The sequence below is a fragment of the Bos indicus x Bos taurus genome, chromosome 25 (genome assembly GCF_003369695.1).
Source record: "Bos indicus x Bos taurus breed Angus x Brahman F1 hybrid chromosome 25, Bos_hybrid_MaternalHap_v2.0, whole genome shotgun sequence".
Lineage (NCBI taxonomy): Eukaryota > Metazoa > Chordata > Mammalia > Artiodactyla > Bovidae > Bos > Bos indicus x Bos taurus.
In genome coordinates, this window is record NC_040100.1 from 40,883,709 (window position 1) to 40,902,952 (window position 19,244).

A 19,244-nucleotide genomic window follows, 5' to 3' on the forward strand; every position below is an offset into this window, starting at 1 on the left:
GTGGAGAGGTGGCCGTTCAGGGCTGAGAGACTCCAGCAGAGTCCGCCTTGAGGGTCCCCTCTGCCCAGCCCCCCAGCTCACCCCGTTACCCTTCCGCACGCTCCCAGGAGGCTCTGGCCCGTGGTGATGTGCCCGGCTCTGTGCTGGGCCTGCCTTCAGGCTGCAGGGTCTTTTTCTGCACCTGGGCCCTGGGCACGCCCAGGGGAGTCCCGGGCGAGGGACTCCCTGGGGCGGGGAGCGTGTGGCCGCGCCCCTCAGGCAGGGGTAGGGGAAGTCTTCTGGGGGCAGCTGGCTAGGACTGGGTGGAGGACTGAGCTGGGCCGTGGGTCAGTGGGGCCAGGGTGGCATCCTGGAGGTGGTGCTGGCCGAGTGGCGGGGATGCCAGGGTCACCCTGCCCCCCTCCCGCCCTGGTTTTCTGGCACCACAGTGATCGGGAGCCAACCACAGATGGCTCCCAGGAGCTGCCACTAATGATGGATTTTCCAGAAACCGGGATGTGGAAAAACACTGCAGGGCTTGTCCTCCTTTCTCTTCCGCTTGAGGCCCTGGTTGGGACGCCAGCCCTCGTGCCCCTGGTGGGGGCCTCAGGCCTGCACGCCCCTTCGGGCCCCAATGTCCCCCAGGCCCACCTCTGGGTCCTCCGACAGCCTGGGGCTGAGGCTTCTGCAGCCCCACCCCGGAGTCTCGGGCTCCACAGCTGTGCCCTCTTCAGCCCCTGCGTGGGTCTAATTGAAGTTTCTCTTGGCCTGCCCTCCCCAGCTCGGGGGCGCTGAACTTGACGTCGGGTAGAAACTGGCCATGTCCGCTGGTCTCCCGGCCTGTCCCTTCCCACCCCGGGGACGGCCTGGGAGCCCCAGCAGCCTAGTGTGGGCTAGTGTGCAGTGGTGTGGGAGGCACCGTGTTTCCCTGTTTTTTTAAAGTAGATGTGACTGTCTGCAGCTGTTTATAATGGACACTGCTTCTGTCAGCAGCATCAGCGGTGCTGGGGAGCCTTCCCCAGGCCATCTGGTGAGAGCCCGGCGTGCTCCGGCAATCCTCTGGTTGTTAGGACTCTTCCCGGTAGCTTTGTGGGACAGATCAACAGGATAAACTCTGCCTGTGGAATCTTCACCAGCCATTAAGAATCCAGGGTTCAGTGACCACGCAGTGGCATCCAGCTCACTCCTCAGCAGCAGGCTGGAGGCTTGGCGTGAACTTCAGCAGCTTAACGTGACGATGGGCAGGCCAGGGGCTCCTTCAGGCCTGGGTGGCTGCAGCCGGGCTGCACATGCGTTGCAGCGTCTCGCCCTATGTCTCTCCCGTCGCGTCTCCAGGCAGGTGTGCGGCCGTGTGCCGTTCCTGGGTGGCCTATGCCGTCATTTGAGCTTGTCGCCAGGACAGAACCTTTGTCAAGTCCAGCGTCCCCCTGGCCCGTGCAGTCAGGCCACTGGCAGAGCCGTGGTGGGGCTGCTGGGCCTCCGGGCTGACGCCTCCACCCCGTCCGATCCCACCAGGAGCCCCAGTCCCGACCCCAGGGACCCCCCTCCAGGTTCAGGGGTCCCACTGCCTGGAGGACCCAGCCCCTGGTTATGCAGCCCTCTTGACGGTGCCTGAGGCTCTCTGCTCACAGCCCCTCTTGACACCCCTGATTCAGTGGAGACTTAGGTCCTGCCCATCTGCTGCTGTGTCCCCCTCCCTGGGGCCTGTGCCCCTGCTCCCAGGCAGGCTGCAGCCAGCGTCAGTGGAGCACATCATGTCCACATGCCGTCCGCTCAGTGCCCAGTCTCCCAATAGCTGCCCACGATGCCGAGGGGGAGACCTGGCTCCCAGGGGTTAGCAGAGTGCATCCAGTCTACCTTCCCTCACCCCCTTGGTGGGGCCTAAGAGGGATGGGAGCTCCCTTCTTTGGCCCGAGCTCCCTTTGTCGGTCACCTGCAGCCCCGCTGGTGACATGAAGGTCAGAAGCCCTCCAGGCCATGTTGGGAGCCAGGGTCACGTGAGTGGCCTGGCTGAGACCCGGCCTCCAGCCCTTGGTGCACAGCCAGTCTTTGGGCAGAGGTGGCCGCCAGGCCCTGCGTGGACAGCCAGGCTCCAGGAGGAGCAGCGGTCAGGGATCGGGGTGGGGGTCGCTTCCTGAGCCTCGTTCCTGGATGTCGTGAGCAGGGGGTGAGGGGTGGCCCTAGGTACCCCAGCACCGCCCGAGGTGTGCACTTGGGGTGTAGGCTTCACTTGGCCTCGACTCCCAGGAGGGCCTTGTCTCCACACCAGCCAGTTCTTACTAAGCTCCACTGTGCATGGGCTGGGTGGGGCAATGGAGCTGGGCTCGGGACAGCCCCTAGCTGCTGGGGGAGCTGGGACAGCAGGGCTGGGGGGGCACCTGCGGTGGGGGTCTGGACTGGGCTGTGGCTGGGGGCACTGGGCTGGTGGGACCTGGAGACAGACAGGCCTGGCGGAGGCACTGTGGTCTCGTGGCCCGAGGCCTGTGGTCATCACTGGGAGGGCCGGGCTGGCGAGCGGTATTCTGGGATGTCCGAGGGCCAGCGTGACACCCGGACGCACAGAGGCTCAGAGGGCGGGAGGCCCAGGCCACGCCAGTGCGGAGAATGGTGCCCACTGAGTCAGGCTGGTCCGGCGTCCCCATCCTAGAATCTGGACACGTGGGGCGACCGGCCTCCACCTCCAGGCCGGGAGGTGAGGTGGCATTGGTGGCTGGAGAGTGTCCCTGGGAGGACTCGCGAGGGGCTGGGGTCATGCTGTCACTGTGTCACCATGTCGCCAGCGCTGCGGCTGTCGGCAGGTCGAGGGGCTGTTGTGCTGTTTTCTTGGCATTTCTCCAGTTGTTACAAGACTGGGCGTTTTCTTGTACATCTGTGACATTTTGTATTTCTCATCCTATTCTCATCTCTGGCCTTTTTAAAATTTTCTTTCCTGGAGTAGCTTGCTTGCTTTATGGTTTGTTAACAGCACATATGGAGAGAGTATTATGAGCCTTTATGGTATCACCGACTCAAGGGACATGGGTTTGAGAAAGTTCCAGGAGATGGTGATGGACAGGGAGGCCTGGCGTGCCACAGTCCATGGGGTCGCAGTCAGACACGACCGAGTGACTGAACAACAATCCGTGGTCTTCATTGCTGGTGCTTTTCCCGGCTGGTAGTTTGTTTTCCGATATATTGTGTGGATGTTGCGTGCTTTTATGCAGTTGTATCTTCTGGCTTTTGAGATTTTCCTTCTGTTCATAGTTTCTGCTTTGAGAACCTGATTCCTCTCCTGTGCTTGTGCTGGGGTTGGTTCTTTGACACGGTTCTATTGACCTTGAGTGCCTGGGTTTATGGGAGTCCAGCTCTACGTGGTGCCCTGACCCCGGAGGGTTAACACAGGCTGTCACTGTTGCTGTGCTGCGGGGTCCTCCACCAGGGTCCCTCTCCCTTGGTCTGGTCTGTGCCCCACTGTGTCTCAGGACACCCCCCACCCCCCCCCAGCAGCATCTGGGTGCCCAGCCCTGGAGACCCCTGGGCTGCCTCCTGTGTTCTGAACCCCGTGTGGAGGGGTGAAGCCTGCCCCCCACGATGCACCCAACCCTGCTGGGCAGGAGGGGCAGGGGAGGGCATGGACACAGTGCTAGGGCCAGCTCCTCCTGCCTCGGGTTTCCCAGATGGGCAGCAGCACTGACCTGGGCAAACGGAGCTCCGGGTGGGTGGCCATGGGCAGAGGGCGTCTGGGCCGCCCCATGCTGACCTCTGTCTGCCGCACTCTGCAGGGATGTCTCCCACAACCTGCTCCAGGCGCTGGACATTGGGCTACTGGCTAACCTCTCGGCATTGATGGAGCTGTGAGTGTCCCCCAGGGGCAGCTGCGGGCTTCCACGCTGAGGCAGGCGGCAGCCTGTCGCCGTGGTGGTTCGGGGGCTCATGTCAAACCACGTTGAACCCCTCCTTTCTTACAGGGACATAAGCAACAACAAGATTTCTACGTTAGAAGAAGGAATATTTGCTAATTTATTTAATTTAAGTGAAGTGTAAGTGTCGATGGTTTTGGTGGCTGTGGGTGGCTGGGCCTGGGGGCCCCGCGCTGCCCGCTGAGCCTGCCCCATCCCCTGCAGAAACCTGGGCGGGAATCCGCTCGAGTGTGACTGCGGTCTGGCCTGGCTGCCGCGCTGGGTGGAGGGGCAGCGGGTCCGCGTGGTGCGGCCCGAGGCGGCCACGTGCGCCGGGCCTGGCCCCCTGGCTGGTCAGCCGCTGCTTGGCGGAGCGCTGCTGGATGGAGCCTGTGGTGAGTGTGCCAGGGGGCATGGCTGAGTGGCCAGGCGGGACCCCTGCAGGTCCTCTCGGGTGGGGGGCAGTTACTGACTGGGGAGGGGTCGGGAGGGCTCGGAGGTGATGCAGTCTGGGATGGGGTGGGGTGAGGGGCGCACCCTTGGGACCGGCCTGCCCGCCCTTGCAGGTGAGGAGTATGTTGCCTGTGTCCCCGACGACAGCTCCGGCGCCGTGGCGCTGGTGGCCTTCTTGGCCGCCCCCGAGGGCCCACTGGCCCCTGAGGCCTGCAGCGCCCTCTGCTTCGAGGCTGGCCAGGCCCTCGCAGCCCTCTCGGAGCAGGGCCGGTGCCTGTGCGGGGCGGCTCGGCCCCCCAACGCCTCTTCCGCCTGCCTGCCCTCCTGCTCCGGCCCCTCCCTGCCCCTTGCCCCCGCCTGCCGGGGGCCCAGCCTCCTCCAGCACGTCTTCCCTGCCTCCCCGGGGGCCACTCTGCTGGGGCCCCAAGGACCCCTGGCCTCTGGCCAGCCCGCAGTCTTCCATGTCACTGCCTTGCTGCCGGTCAGCTCCACGCACTGGGACTTCGGTGATGGCTCCCCGGAGGTGGATGTCACGGGCCCGGACGCCACTCACCGCTATGTGCTGCCCGGCCGCTACCCCGTAACGGCCGTGCTGGCCCTGGGGGTGGGCTCTGCCCGGCTGGGGGTGGAGGTGCGGGTGGAGGCAGCCCCCGCTGCCCTGGAGCTCGTCTGTGTGGCCTCGGTGCACAGCGAGGAGACCCTGCAGCTCAGCGTCCGAAACCGCGGCGGCTCGGGCCTGGAGGCCGCCTACAGCATCGTGGCCCTGGGAGAGGAGCCAGCCCAAGGTGGGGCCCGCCCTGGCCGCGTCAGGTGGGCGGACTGCCCGGGCCGGGCACACACTGACGCCCGTCTCTGCCCTCTGCCCCCAGTGGTGCACCCGCTCTGCCCCTCGGACACGGAGATCTTCCCCGGCAATGGGCACTGCTACAGCCTGCGGGCAGAGAAGGCGTCCTGGGCGCAGGCGCAGGAGCAGTGCCGGGCCTGGGCTGGGGCCGCCCTGGCCATGGTGGACAGCCCCGCCGTGCAGCACTTCCTGGTCTCCCGTGTCACCAGGTGCCTGCCCGGGTGTGGGGCGTCTGCAGGGGCTGTGTCTGGCCGGCCGGCGGGCTCCGGGCAGCAGCTGTGTTGTGCCCGTGGGCGGCTGCTCCTGTCGGTTCTCCTGATGCAGCCGTGGCCACAGGGGTGCCCGCTGTGGTAGTTGGCCCCTACCCGGCCCTGTGTCCTCCCTGTCTGCCCGAGCTGGGCCCCTCCTGCAGAGGGCGGGGCAGGTCTGGTGTGACCTTGCTGGGCGGTCCGTGGTCAGTGCCGCCCGCAGCCCAGGAGCCTCTTGGGCACTCTGGCCATCCAGGCCTGTGGGGGACTCTGCTCCTCAGCGGTCACCAGGGGTGGCCCTCAGAGCCTGCTGAGTGATGGGGTGGAGGCTGGCCCCCTGCCCCCCTGGGTCCCTGTGGGAAGGGGCTGACGGGCTGTGGGCCCCGCTGAACGTCCTGTGTCCTGAGGGGAGATTGAGGCTCAGAGCGGTCACAGCCCTTGCCCCGGGTCCTGGGGTCCCCAGGTAGTAACACAGCCCCAGTGCCTGGCTCTGACCCCGCCGCCCGCCCCCACGCCCTGCCTCCAGGAGGGTCTCTGCCTGCAGAGCTGTGGGGCTGGCCCATTTGGGGGCCGGTGTGTGGGTGTCTTGGTGCCCACAGGCCTCCCCTGGAAGCCTGCTCCTCCCCTGGACGTATGTGGGTCCTGTGGCCGGCCCAGAGTTGAGGCAGAGCCCCCTGCAGGTCTCAGCTGGACCCCAGCCCCGTGGGGTGGGGCTGGGCAGGTTCTGGCCTGGGCCCCGCTTGCCAGGTCCAGTCTCTGAGCTTCAGTGTGCCCGTCTGGAAGTGGGGATAGAGGTGGAGCCCCTGACGGGCTGCCGCGAGGCGGGTGCCCATCCCTGGGGAGCCCCTGAGCGCCGGCCCTTCGCTGTCTGCCTCAGGAGCCTGGACGTGTGGATCGGTTTCTCAGCTGTGGAGGGGGCGGCAGCAGGTCCCGCGCCCCAGGGCGGCGCCTTCAGCCTGGAGAGCTGCCAGAACTGGCTGCCCGGGGAGCCGCATCCTGCCACAGCCGAGCGCTGCGTGCGCCTGGGGCCCGCTGGGCAGTGCAACACGGACCTGTGCTCAGCGCCGCACAGCTACGTCTGTGAGCTGCGGCCCGGAGGTGCGCGGGACCCGGGGTGGGTGGGTGGGAGCGCCTGCTGCCCTGGCCAGGAACCCGGGAGTCCTCCCCACCTGGCCAGCACAGCTGCTCCTAGCACCGGTTCAGTGCTCGTCACACGTCTGCTGAGCGTCCCCTGTCTACGGCGAGCCAGGGCCTGCTGCTAGGCGGCTCAGTCCCAGGTCCCTCAACCCCTGGGCCCCCAACACTCTCCTCCCGCCTGGGCCTACCATCTCATTGCACGCTTGTACCCCAGGCCCCGTGTGGGACGCAGAGAACTTCCTCGTGGGAGCGCCCAATGGGGACCTACAGGGGCCTTTGAGCCCCCTGGAACAGCAGGAGGCCCTCCTGGCTCCCCAGGAGCCCGTCGAGGTAGGCGGGCCCTTCGGACTTCTTGCTTCTAGAAAGCAAGAAGACTGGGATTGGCCTAGGGGTCCAGTGGCTGGCACTGCACGCTCCCAGTGCACGGGACCAGGTTTGATCCCTGGCAGGGGAACTAGATCCTGCAGGCCGCAAGGAGGATTGATCCCACGTGCGCAGAAGAGACACGGTGCGGCCAAATAAGTTAGTTTGAAAAGCAAGACAGTCCCTCCACAAAAACCCCAAGAAGCCTTTTGCTGGGACTTATTAACATCCTGTGTCCAGTGGGGAGAATTTAGAAAACCCACTGCAGGGCAGAGGAGAGGAGCACCCTGGCTGGCACCCGGGAGAACCCCCAATCTCCCGAGCCTTCTCTCTCCATTTGAGGGTATTTTTTACAAATGAAGGTGGGGTTCCTATTGCTCAGAGGCGGTTTTGACCTGATGTTTTTCTCCTGAGCCACGTGGTCTCCTACTGTGTGAGACGAGGCCACTGGGGGGCTCCTCCCCTGACTGGCGGGTGTTAGGGTGTCGGGGTGGGGCCAGGCTGAGGGTCGGGGCCTTCGGAGCTGAGCAGCCCCCTCCCTGCCAGGTGATGGCGTTTCCTGGCCTGAGCCCGAGCCGCGAAGCCTTCCTCACCGCTGCCGAGTTCGGGACGCAGGAACTGGGCCGGCCCGCCCAACTGCGGCTGCAGGTGTACCGGGCGGGGCGCGGAGCAGGTGGGACCCCGTCCTGGCATCGGGACTCGGGGGCCGTGAATGGCCTCTCTGCTCTGTTGCATCTTGTCGATTTGTTGCCCACTGGGCTGGTCTCCAGCCTCAGGGTGGACACAGTGGGGCCAGGAGACGCCAGTTCATGCAGGGCATGCCAAGGACAGTGGCTCTGGAGGGGAGCGTGCTGGGGCTGGGGTCGGACGGGGAGAGGAGAGGTGCTGGGGGCTGGGGACACTGGCTGGCAGGACCCCGTCTCCTAGCAGGGTGTCCCTGTGGTCTGTAAGCACACTGGGGCCCCCAATACCCCTCCTTTCCTTGTAGGGGCCCCGGGAAACAGCAGCGAGCCCCAGGGTAGGTCCCTGGAAAACAGGACTGAGCTGGCCCCTGTGTGTGCACCAGAAGGGCCCCTGTGCCCCCAAGCCAATGTCTGCCTCCCTCTGGACACCCCCTGCCACCCTGGGGCCTGCGCCAACGGATCCATGCCAGGGCCGGGCCTCCCTGGGGTCTCCTACGTGCTGCAGAAAGAGTTCCTCTTCTCCGTGCCTGCGGGCCCCCCCGCCCAGTACTCGGTGCGTATCTCTGGCCCCTGCTTCCTGCCTCCCTCCACCCCTGAGGCCCCGGCTTCCCGTCACACAGACCAAATGCAGTCCCTTCGGCCAAGCCATCCAGTCCCCTGCGGCCTGCTGCTGCCTCAGTAGTGCCCTCCTCCCCTGCCCCCACCCCAGGGCCTTTGCACTTGCTCTCTGGGCATGGCTGGTCAGCGTCCAGCAGAGGCCCCGCCCCTGTCCAGGCAGCCCACCCCTCCTGTGTCCTCTCTGTCCTGTGCCCCATCCGTCCCTGCCCTGATCGCCTTGGAGGCCCCTGGGAAGCCGGGTGCTCCAAGGAACCGAGGAACGCGGAGGCCCCCGTGGGGAGTGACTCAGTGCCCCTTCCCGTATTGAGGACGCAACCCGGCCCTGCCGCCTTCTCCCGCAGGTCCCATTCCATGGCCAGGACATCGCCTTGCTCCCCGGCGATCTCGTCATCTTGCAGCACGACGCGGGGCCGGGCACCCTCCTGCGCTGCCCCCCGGCGCTCAGCTTCCCAGGCTCCGAGGCTCCGTATTTCTCTGCCAATGCCTCAGCCTGGCTCGCCCACCTGCCTGCCCAGCTGGAGGCGGCCCCGGCTGGCCCCGCCTGTGCCCTGCGGTTGCTGGCCGCCACAGAGCGGCTCACCCCTCTGCTGGGCCTGGGCCCCAACCCGGGGCTGCGGCGGCCGGGGCGCTATGAGGTCAGGGCCACAGTGGGCAACAGTGTATCCAGGCACAACCTGACTTGCATCTTCGACGTCCTCTCCCCAGTGGCCGGGCTTCGGGCCATCTACCCGGCCCCCCAGGACGGCCGCCTCTACGTGCCCACCAGTGGCTCGCCCCTGGTACTGCAGGTGGACTCGGGCGCCAATGCCACCGCCGAGGCCCGCTGGCCCGGGGGCAATGCCAGCGCGCCCTTTGAGGCTGCCTGCCCGGCCGCTGTGGCCGCCTTGGCGCCTGGCTGCGCCCAGGAGGCCAACGGCAGCCTGTTTTCCATGCTGACGCTGCCCGGGCTCCGCGAGGGCGAGCACGAGGTGGAGGTGGTGGTGGAGAACGGGGCCGGCCGGGCCAACCTCAGCCTGCTGGTGACGGCAGAAGAGCCCATCCGCGGGCTCCGTGCCACACCCAGCCCCGAGGCCCGCGTGCTGCAGGGCGTCTTGGTGGTGAGTGGGGTCCCTGCCCTGCCGAGATGCGGCTCCCCGTGGAGGGCCACCCGTCCCCATCCTGGAGCGTGCCTAGCCGCTGGGACACTGGGCCTGGTGTTGGGTCCTGGGCAGGCCCCTGCGGGTGGCCCTGCGCACAGATGGCTCGTCCATCCCCGAGTGACGGGAGAGTCACCTCCGGAACAGTTGTTCTGAAAACACTTCTTTCTCCCACGTTTCCTGAGCCTGCTTTTGAGCTCTTCACCTGCCTTCGACCGCCCTGTTCCTGGGTGTGTTTTGAGACCCCCACTGGGGTCTCACCAGGTGAAGTGAGCCCTTTCTAAGGTTGGGGCCCACTGCCGCCTGGCCGCTGTCGGGCTGCGCCCGTCCTCTGGGTACCCGTCTTGCACACGGGCCATCATGCAGTTGCGTCCCGTCTTCCTTGCTTACACCTGTCGGGTGACGCAGGGGAGCGTCCAGAACCACGAGGCCCGTGGGGACACACGTGCCTCCCGAGTGGGAGCCTGGGATGGGGGTGCAGGCTGTGGTGGGTTGGCCTCTGGTCTTGGGCACTGGGCCTCCGAGGTACAGAGAGGTTGGTGTGCGGCCAGGCCTGGGCTCAGCCCTGTATGGTATGACCTCCATGGCTGAAAGGGAAGCCCACAGACAGCCGTGTCCAGGCGGGTGGACCTGGGCTGGGGGCAGTGTCCGTCCCCCAGGGACCTTGGCCTGGGACAGGTCGCGGCCAGCTCACATGGCGCCCTTCTGCAGAGGCGGGTGGACCTGGGCTGGGGGCAGCGTCCGTCCCCCAGGGACCTTGGCCTGGGACAGGCCGTGGCCCGCTCACATGGCGCCCTTCTGCAGAGGTACAGTCCCGCGGTGGAGGCCGGCTCGGACGTGGTCTTCCGCTGGACCATCGACGACAAGCAGTCCCTGACCTTCCACAACGTGGTCTTCAACGTCATCTACCAGAGCGCAGCAGTCTTCAAGCTCTCGGTGGGTCGGGGTCTCAGGCGCAGGGGTGGGCGGGGCGGGGCGTGGGGAGAGCGGGGCGTGGGGGGGACGGGGGCAGGGCCCAGGGCGTGGGGTGGGGCGTGGGGTGGGGCGCAGCACTGCTCACCTGTGCTTTCTGCTCCGCTCTGCTCCCGAGGACCCCGTGGCAGCGGTGGGTGAGTGCGGGGCTTGGGGGGCTCTGTCCACACTGCTTCGCGGCTGGCGGGCGGCCTGCTCACTGCTGCCTGTGTCCACAGCTGACGGCTTCCAACCATGTGAGCAGCGTCAGCGCGCACTTCAACGTCACCGTGGAGCCGATGCAGCGGATGCGGGGCCTGTGCGTGTCGGCAGTGCCGCCCGTGCTGGCCCCCAACGCCACGCTGGCGCTGGCCGCCCACGTGCTGGTGGACTCGGCTGTGGAGGTGGCTTTCCTGTGAGTGCAGCGTCTCCCCCAGCCCCCACCTCCCTGCCAGAACGTGCTGGGGACACGGGCCCTTCGGAGGGGCCGCGTCAGGGCGGTGGTTCCCGGGAAGGGGGCTGCAGCCGGGCCAGCGGGCACTGCAGGGGTGCAGTGGGCCCTCCCCAGGCTGCTCACCACCTGCTCCCTGCCCTGGCAGGTGGACTTTTGGGGACGGGCAGCAGGCGGTCGGCCAGTTCAAGCCTCCGTACGACTCGTTCGAGGTCCCAGACCCCACAGTGGCCCAGGTGCTGGTGGAGCACAACACCTCGCACACCTACACCTTCCCAGGTAAGGGCTGCCTCCCGCCCTCACGGCCTGTAGCTTGGGCGCGCTCTGCCCTGGGACAGCGCCTCCCTGGGGGGTTGTCCCTGGGTCCTGCCTCCAGAATGCAGCCGGGCTGATGGCCTGGGGCCCCTGCTAGCGTGAAGAAGGGAGGTGAGGGGGGATTGGGCCTCAGAGACCCGTGATGCGAGTCTGCCAGCCAGAAACAGACCCCTTCTGTCCCTCCTGTTCCCCTCCCCTGAGCCTTTTCTGGGGGAGAAGGGGAGATCCTTCTAAGTCGCTTCTGAAGTCCCAGAAGCCGCACACAGAAGTGTAAACAGCCTGTGATCCTGGCCCTGCACCCGCCCGTCACCCAAGGGCATCTGCACCTGAGTTGCCCTTCACCTCTTTCTGCCTCGCCCTGTGTGGAGAGCACACTCTGCCTGGGGCCCTGTTTGCCCCGTGGCCCCGCCAACAGCCCGGGGGCTGGGGTGGGCGGGTTGTGAGTGGGGTGGCAGCGCTGGCTTGGCCACATCCCCACGCGGGGCCCGTCCACCAGGTGAGTACAGCCTGAGCCTGCTTGTGTCCACCGCCTTCGAGAACCTGACGCAGCAGGTGCCTGTCAGCGTGCGTGCTGCCCTGCCCGCCGTGGCTGTGGCTGTGGGCAGCCAGGTCCTGGTGGCTGGCCGGCCCGTTGCCTTCTTCCCGCGCCCGCTTCCGTCGCCGGGCGGTGTCCTCTACACGTGGGACTTCGGGGATGGCTCCCCAGCCGTCACCCAGCCCCAGCCAGAGGTCAACCACACATTCGCCTTGAGGGGCACGTACCGTGTCCGCCTGGAGGTCAACAACACAGTAAGCCACACGGTGGCGGACGTCAGCGTCCGCGTCTTCGAGGAGCTCTGCGGCCTGACGGTGAGCCTGAGCCCCGCCGTGGAGCAGGGTGTGCCCACGGTGGTCAGCGCTGCCCTGGATTCCGGTGACAATGTCACATGGACTTTCGACATGGGGGACGGCACGGTGCTCACGGGCCCCGAGGCCACGGTGGAGCACGTGTACCGGCGGGCGCAGAACTGCACGGTGACGGTGAGCGCGTCCAGCCCTGCCGGCCACCTGGCCCGCAGCCTGCCTGTGCACGTCTTCGTCCTGGAGGTGCTGTGGATCGAGCCGGTGGCCTGCATCGCCTCCCAGCCGCACGCCCGCCTCACGGCCCATGTCACCGGGGACCCTGCCCACTACGTCTTTGACTGGACTTTCGGGGACGGTTCACCCAATGTCAGCATCCAGGGGGACCCGACCGTGACGCACAGCTTTACACACAGCGGCACGTTCCCGCTGGCGCTGGTGCTGTCGAGCCGCGTGAACAGAGCACACTACTTCAGCAGCGTCTGCGTGGAGCCTGAGCTGGGCAACGTCACCCTGCAGCCCGAGAGGCAGTTCGTGCGGCTTGGGGACGAGGCCCGCCTGGTGGCCCACGCCTGGCCCCCCTTCCCCTACCGCTACACCTGGGACTTCGGCGCCGAGGATGGCGCCACCCACGTCGGGGGCCCCGAGGCCACGTTCACCTACCGGCTCGCGGGCTCCTACCTTGTGACAGTCACCGCGGCCAACAACATCTCGGCCACCAATGACTCGGCGCTGGTGGAGGTACAGGAGCCCATGGAGGTCACGGGCATCAGGGTCAATAGCTCCCATGCTCTGGAGCTACAGCAGCCCTACCTGTTCTCCGCTGTGGGCCGTGGGCACCCTGCCAGCTACCTGTGGGAGCTGGGGGACGGCAGGCAGCTGCAGGGCCCCACGGTCACTCATGCCTACAGCAGCACAGGCTGCTTCCAAGTCAGGGTGGCCGGCTGGAACGAGGTGAGCCGGGGGGAGGCCCGGCTGAATGTGACTGTACAGCGGCGCGTGCGGGGGCTCAGCCTGAACGCCAGCCGCACGGTGGTGCCCCTCAACGGCAGCGTGAGCTTCAGCACTGTGCTGGAGGCCGGCAGCGACGTGCACTACTCCTGGGTCCTCTGTGACCGCTGCACACCCATCCCCGGGGGCCCTACCATCTCTTACACTTTCCGCTCTGTGGGCACCTTCAACATCATCGTCACAGCCGAGAACGAGGTGGGCGCCGCCCAAGACAGCATCTTCGTCTATGTCCTGCAGCACATCGAGGGGCTGCAGGTGGTGGGCGGCGGCTGCTGCTTCCCCACCAACCGCACGCTGCAGCTGCAGGCTGTGGTGCACGATGGCACCAACATCTCCTACAGCTGGGCCGCTCAGCGCGACGGTGGCCCCACCCTGGCCGGCAGCGGCAAAGCCTTCTCGCTCACCGTGCTTGAGGCCGGCACCTACCACGTCCAGCTGCGGGCCACCAACATGCTGGGCAGCGCCTCCGCCAGCGGCACGGTGGACGTTGTGGAGCCGGTGGGGTGGCTGGCCGCCACTGCCTCCCCGAACCCAGCTGCCGTTAACACAAGTGTCACCCTCTGGGCCGAGCTGGCTGGGGGCAGCAGCGTCACTTACAGCTGGTCCCTGGAGGAAGGGCTGTGCTGGGAGACCCGGGAGCCTTCCACCACCCTCATCTTCCCCAGCCCCGGCCTATGCCTGGTCACAGTAGTGGCCAAGAACCAGCTGGGCTCGGCCAATGCCAGCGTGGAGGTGGTTGTGCAGGTGCCCGTTGGCGGCCTCAGCATCCAGGCCAGGGAATTGGACGGCGGCTTCGTGGTGGCCGGTTCCACAGTGCCTTTCTGGGGGCAGCTGGCCGTGGGGACTGACGTGAGCTGGCGCTGGGCTGTGCCAGGTGGCAGCAGGCAGGGCCAGCACATCACTGTGGTCCTCCCTGATGCCGGCCCGGTCTCGATCCAGCTCAATGCTTCCAATGCGGTCAGCTGGGTCACGGCCACGCACAACCTCACGGTGCAGGAGCCCATCGTGGGCCTGGTGCTGTGGGCCAGCAGGAAGGTGGTGGAGCCTGGGCAGCCGGTGCACTTTCAGATCTTGCTGGCCGCTGGCTCGGCCGTCCGCTTCCTCCTGCAGGTCGGCGGGGGCGGCCTCGAGGTGCTGCCCACGCCCCACTTTTCCCGCAGCTTCCCCCGGGTCGGGGACTACACGGTGAGCGTGCACGCCGAGAACCGTGTAAGCCGGGCGCAGGCCCAGGTGCGCATCTCGGTGCTGGAGGCTGTGGGTGGGCTGCAGGTGCCCGACTGCTGCGGGCCGGCCATCGCCACAGGCGCCGAGCGGAACTTCAGCGCCCGCGTGCAGCGGGGCTCCCGCGTCGCCTACGCCTGGTACTTCTCGCTGCAGAAGGTGCAGGGGGACTCGCTGGTCATTCTGTCAGGCCGTGACGTCACCTACACCCCTGTGGCCGCGGGGCTGCTGGAGATCCACGTGCGCGCCTTCAACGAGCTGGGCGGTGTGAACTGCACGCTGCTGGTGGAGGTGCAGGACGCCATCCAGCACGTGGTGCTGCGCGGCCCCCGCTGCTTTGCCAACCGCTCCGCCCACTTTGAGGCGGCCACCAGCCCCAGTCCCCGGCGCGTGTCCTACCACTGGGACTTCGGGGATGGGGCCCCGGTGGAGGACACAGAGGGGCCCTGGGCGGTGCACTCCTACCTGCAGCCCGGGGACTACCCCGTGCAGGTGAATGCCTCCAACCTGGTGAGCTTCTTCGTGGCGCAGGCCACGGTCACCGTACATGTGCTGGCCTGCAGGGAGCCCGCGGTGGACGTGGCCCTGCCGCCGCAGGTACTCATGCGGCGCTCCCAGCGCAACTACCTGGAGGCCCACGTGGACCTGCGGGACTGCGTCACCTACCAGACCGAGTACCGCTGGGAGGTGTACCGTGCCACCAGCTGCCAGCGGCCTGGGCGCGCAGCCCGGGTGGCCCTGCCCGGTGTGGACGTGAGCCGGCCCCAGCTGGTGGTGCCGCGGCTTGCGCTGCCCGTGGGCCACTACTGCTTTGTGTTCATGGTGTCGTTCGGGGACACCCCGCTGGCCCGGAGCATCCAGGCCAACGTGACGGTGGCCCCCGAGCGTCTAGTGCCCATCGTGGAGGGCGGCTCCTCCCGCGTGTGGTCAGACTCTCAGGACCTGGTGCTGGACGGGAGCAAGTCCTACGACCCCAACCTGGAGGATGGCGACCAGACACCCCTCAGCTTCCACTGGGCCTGCGTGGCCGCAACGCAGGTCAGCCACGGGGGCACGCGTCCTCCCCGCCCCGCGCGGGGCGTCTGCGTGATGAGCCCAGCAAGCCTGGGCTCCGAGTGCCCGGTGAAGGGCGGGGGGTGGAGGGTTGGACCACAGTTGGGGGTAGGGGGTCTTGCTGCTGCAGGCCAGAGCAGCTCTGGGGTCTCACCACCACCCCCCGTTATGGGCTGCAGAGCGAGACCGGCGGGTGTGCGCTGAACTTCGGGCCCCGCGGGAGCAGCGTGGTCACCATCCCTCGGGAGCGCCTGCGTGCCGGCGTGGAGTACACCTTCAACCTGACCGTGTGGAAGGCCGGCCGCAAGGAGGAGGTCACCAGCCAAACGGTGGGTGCTAGTGCGGCCCAGCCTTGGCGAGCCCTCGGCCCTGAGACGGGTGCAGCTGGCAAGGCGGAGCCCACGCAGTGCCCAGCTCCCGTTCCCAAGTGGTTTTTTTACGTTTTGGGGGCTTTGGAAGTCATCGGTCTTGAGTTGTCACTCCTCTCGATGCCATTTCTGTTTAACAAGACTGCCCTCGGCTTGGCTTCCCTCCAGAAAGGCCGTATAGGCGCAGGAAGCCTCAAGGCACAGCCCTAGGCCGTCCCCTCTTGGCACATGGGGGCCCCTCCCGGAATGGGGAGGCCTGGCCTCACGTGCATGGCGCACTCTCTGTCCCTGAGCACTGCACCCCACCGGCTGTGATGGGAGCCAGTGCACCAGGCCCTGCCGGTGCCCGGGATGGGGTGCATCCCCTGTGCCAGGGGGGTGCCAGGCCTCCGCCCGGCGGGGGTCCTGCCCGGCAGGGGTCCTGCCCAGAGGGGCCATCTGGGGCTGTGTGCCAGGGACCCCCCAGAGTGCACAGCAGCGGGGCGCTTGGACGGAGCCATACCTGGCTCGCTGTCGTCCCTGCACGGATGTGTGCACTCGCTCACACCTTCCTGCCTCTGCTTCTCCATCCACTTGTGTCTGGGCGCCTGTCGGGGGCCCTGGGGACTGCAGAAACCAAGTCCTCGTGTTCTGTGCTCCTCAAATCCCCTCCCCCAGCCTGGGAGTCACAAAACCACACAGAGTCCTGGGTGAGGGCTGGGCCTGAGAGGAGCCTTGGCAGGTGGCGCCTGCAGGGGAGGAGGCACAGGAGGGCTGGGGCACAACAGGGTCTGCTGCTGCCCTCCGCCTGGGCAGACGGGAGGGTCTGATGTCAAGCAGAGCCCACGCAGGTGGCAGGCCCCTCACCCCGACGGCTTCCAGGTGCTGGTCCGCAGCGGCCGGGTGCCCATTGTGTCCCTGGAGTGCGTGTCCTGCAAGGCGCAGGCGGTGTACGCAGTGAGCCGCAGCTCCTATGTGTACCTGGAGGGCCGCTGTGACAACTGCGACGGGGGCCTGGAGCATGGGGTGAGTGGGAAGGGGCTGGGGGCGCTGGGCGGTCCTGGGGGAGACCCTCCCCCAAGCACCGTGGTCTCCGTGCCCCCCTCAGCTGTGGGCTGCGCGCAGCTTCAGCAACGAGACGCTGGTGCTGGACGCGACGACCACGTCCACGGGCAGCACGGGCATGCGGCTGGTGGTGCGGCGGGGCGTGCTGCGCGACGGCGAGGGCTACACCTTCACGCTGACCGTGCCGGGCCGCTCGGGCCAGGAGCAGGGCTGTGCCTCCATCCGCCTGGCGCCCAACCGCCCGCCGCGAGGCGGCTCCTGCCGCCTCTTCCCCGTGGAGGACGTGCGTGCGCTCACCACCAAGCTGCACTTCGAGTGCACGGGTGAGTACGGCCGGCCGTGGGGTGGGCGGGCCGGGCGGGGACCCCGCTGACACCCTGGGCCCACAGGCTGGCAGGACGCGGAGGACGCGGGGGCGCCGCTGGTGTACGCCCTGCAGCTGCGGCGCTGCCGCCAGGGCCACTGCGAGGAGTTCTGCGTCTACAAGGGCAGCCTCGCCTCCTATGGGGCCGTGCTGCCGCCTGGCTTCGCGCCCCACTTCGTGGTGGGCCTGGCTGTGCTGGTGCAGGACCAGCTGGGGGCCGCCGTGGTCGCCCTCAACAGGTGAGCCCGTGCCCACAGAGCCAGCCCGCCGGCCAGGGGTCAGGGGAGGGCCCAGCCCCTTTCACGCCCCGCCTCTGCCCTTAGGTCTCTGACCATCACCCTGCCAGACCCCCCCGGGGACCCTGCTGACGGCCCCCTGGACCTCATGGGCTGGCTGCATAGCCTGGCGGGGAGCACGCTGCCGGGGCTGCTGCGGCAGGCCGACCCCCAGCACGTCATGGAGTACTCACTGGCGCTCATCGCCGTGCTCAACGAGGTGGGCAAGACCCCCCCATGCCAGGCGACCCCCACCCAGGTCCTGGGAAGCCCCTTTTGACGGTGTCTGGCCGGCGCTGCCCGCTGACGGCCCTGTGCCCGCAGTACGAGCAGACCTTGCCTGTGCTGGCGGAGCCGGACCCCAGGCAGGAGCTGCGCGCCCAGATACGCAAGAACATCACGGAGACGCTGGTGTCCCTGAGGGTCAACACGGTGGACGACATCCAGCAGGTGGCAGCCGCGCTGGCCCAGTGCACGGTAGGGCAGACCCAGCCCCACAGCAGCCCGGACGCCCACACCCCGAGAGCTCCCTTCCTAGCCCAGCCTGCACGGCTGCATGCCCCCAGGGCGGCCCCCAGGGCTCTGGGCACAAGAAGCACCCGGGGAGGGCGGGTGGGGGGGTGGGAAGCGCGGAGTGGAGACGCTGTTCTGTGCTCCACTCCGGGCCTGTGGTCCCCACCCCGTTGCCCAGGAGTCAGTGGCCAGGCTGGGCTGGGCTCTGTTCTGATGGGGGCATGGTGTCAGGGGAGGCCGGTGGCTGTTGCTGAGGCCTCAGGAGGGTAGTGCGGGATCTCTGCGCTGGCCGTGGTCACCAACTGCTCTGTAGCTGGCTCGGGTGTGTGAGGGGCCAGGATGGCTAGTGGGGCCACGCAGCCTTGAACTTGGCCTGCATGTGGGGAAGGGTCACTGAGGGGCTTCTGGGAGAGAGACTGGGGGTGGAGGCGTGTTCAGTGTGGATCCTGCAGAACACAGCGGGAAGGGTGCTTCGGAATGGCCAGTGGAGGCAGGGAGCCCCCTGCAAAGGCTGCGCTAGGGGCAGGGTGAGCGGGGCGAGCCCCACCTGGCCTGGCCAGCTGGCTGGACGCAGTGTGGGCGCCCTGCAGGTGTCCAGCCGGGAGCTCGTGTGCCGCTCATGCCTGAAGAAGACGCTGCACAGGCTGGAAGACATGATGCGTATCCTGCAGGCGGAGACCGCCACGGGCGCGGGGACGCCTACCACCATCGCAGACAGCATCCTCAACATCACAGGTGCGCCGCCCCGCCGACCTCTGCCCCCTCCTCTCCCTTGACCCCTCCCACAACCCCTCCCCTCACTTGCCTCCCCCCACCTCCTCTGCCACCCACAGGCGACCTCATCCATGTGGCCAGCTCAGACGTGCAGGGCCCACAGCCCTCGGAGCTGGGGGCGGAGCCGCCCTCCCTGCTGGTGGCATCCAGGGCCTACCAGCTGTCGTCTGCCCTCGTGGGCATTCTCACACGCTCCCGCGTGCTCAACGAGGAGCCCCTGACACTGGCAGGCGAGGAGATCCTGGCGCAGGGCAAGCGCTCGGACCCACGGAGCCTGCTGTGCCAGGGTGACGTCCCGGGCCCCGGCTGCCACTTCTCCATCCCCGAAGCCTTCAGCGCAGCCCTGCCCAACCTCAGCGACGTGGTGCAGCTCATCCTGCTTGTGGACTCCAACCCCTTCCCCTTTGGCTACATCAGCAACTACACCGTCTCCACCAAGGTGGCCTCCATGGCCTTCCAGACGCAGGCCGGCGCCCAGATCCCTATCAGGCAGCTGGCCTCGGAGCGGGCCATCACTGTGAAGGTCCCCAACAACTCGGACCAGGCTGCCCAGGACCAGTATGTCCCTGCCGGCTCCACCGTCATCCAGCCCCGGGCCTCGGTCAGCGTTGTGGTCACCCCTGAGAACAGCAACCCCGAGGCGGGGCTGCACCTGCAGCTCACCTTCACAGTGCTGGACGGTGCGTGGCCAGCGGGGCCGTTGGTGGGCGGCCTCCTCCTCTCTG

The 19,244-nt window shown here is 67.6% G+C and overlaps 1 protein-coding gene across 2 annotated transcripts in view; it reads left to right on the forward strand.

The window, feature by feature from the left end:
• The window catches only part of PKD1 (polycystin 1, transient receptor potential channel interacting), a 39,428-nt gene that overhangs the window by 9,564 nt on the left and 10,620 nt on the right, over positions 1 to 19,244 (forward strand). For both annotated transcript variants that reach the window (XM_027528240.1, XM_027528241.1), the window contains exons 2-23: positions 3,741 to 3,812; positions 3,927 to 3,998; positions 4,083 to 4,252; positions 4,424 to 5,095; positions 5,180 to 5,363; positions 6,280 to 6,500; positions 6,754 to 6,869; positions 7,449 to 7,575; positions 7,891 to 8,138; positions 8,545 to 9,300; positions 10,144 to 10,275; positions 10,530 to 10,705; positions 10,890 to 11,020; positions 11,553 to 15,166; positions 15,361 to 15,510; positions 16,411 to 16,554; positions 16,637 to 16,916; positions 16,983 to 17,196; positions 17,281 to 17,452; positions 17,557 to 17,709; positions 18,336 to 18,480; positions 18,579 to 19,199. In XM_027528240.1, coding sequence (XP_027384041.1) covers positions 3,741 to 3,812; positions 3,927 to 3,998; positions 4,083 to 4,252; positions 4,424 to 5,095; positions 5,180 to 5,363; positions 6,280 to 6,500; positions 6,754 to 6,869; positions 7,449 to 7,575; positions 7,891 to 8,138; positions 8,545 to 9,300; positions 10,144 to 10,275; positions 10,530 to 10,705; positions 10,890 to 11,020; positions 11,553 to 15,166; positions 15,361 to 15,510; positions 16,411 to 16,554; positions 16,637 to 16,916; positions 16,983 to 17,196; positions 17,281 to 17,452; positions 17,557 to 17,709; positions 18,336 to 18,480; positions 18,579 to 19,199 — 8,570 coding nt within the window. The remainder of the gene's footprint in view (positions 1 to 3,740; positions 3,813 to 3,926; positions 3,999 to 4,082; positions 4,253 to 4,423; positions 5,096 to 5,179; positions 5,364 to 6,279; positions 6,501 to 6,753; positions 6,870 to 7,448; positions 7,576 to 7,890; positions 8,139 to 8,544; positions 9,301 to 10,143; positions 10,276 to 10,529; positions 10,706 to 10,889; positions 11,021 to 11,552; positions 15,167 to 15,360; positions 15,511 to 16,410; positions 16,555 to 16,636; positions 16,917 to 16,982; positions 17,197 to 17,280; positions 17,453 to 17,556; positions 17,710 to 18,335; positions 18,481 to 18,578; positions 19,200 to 19,244) is intronic.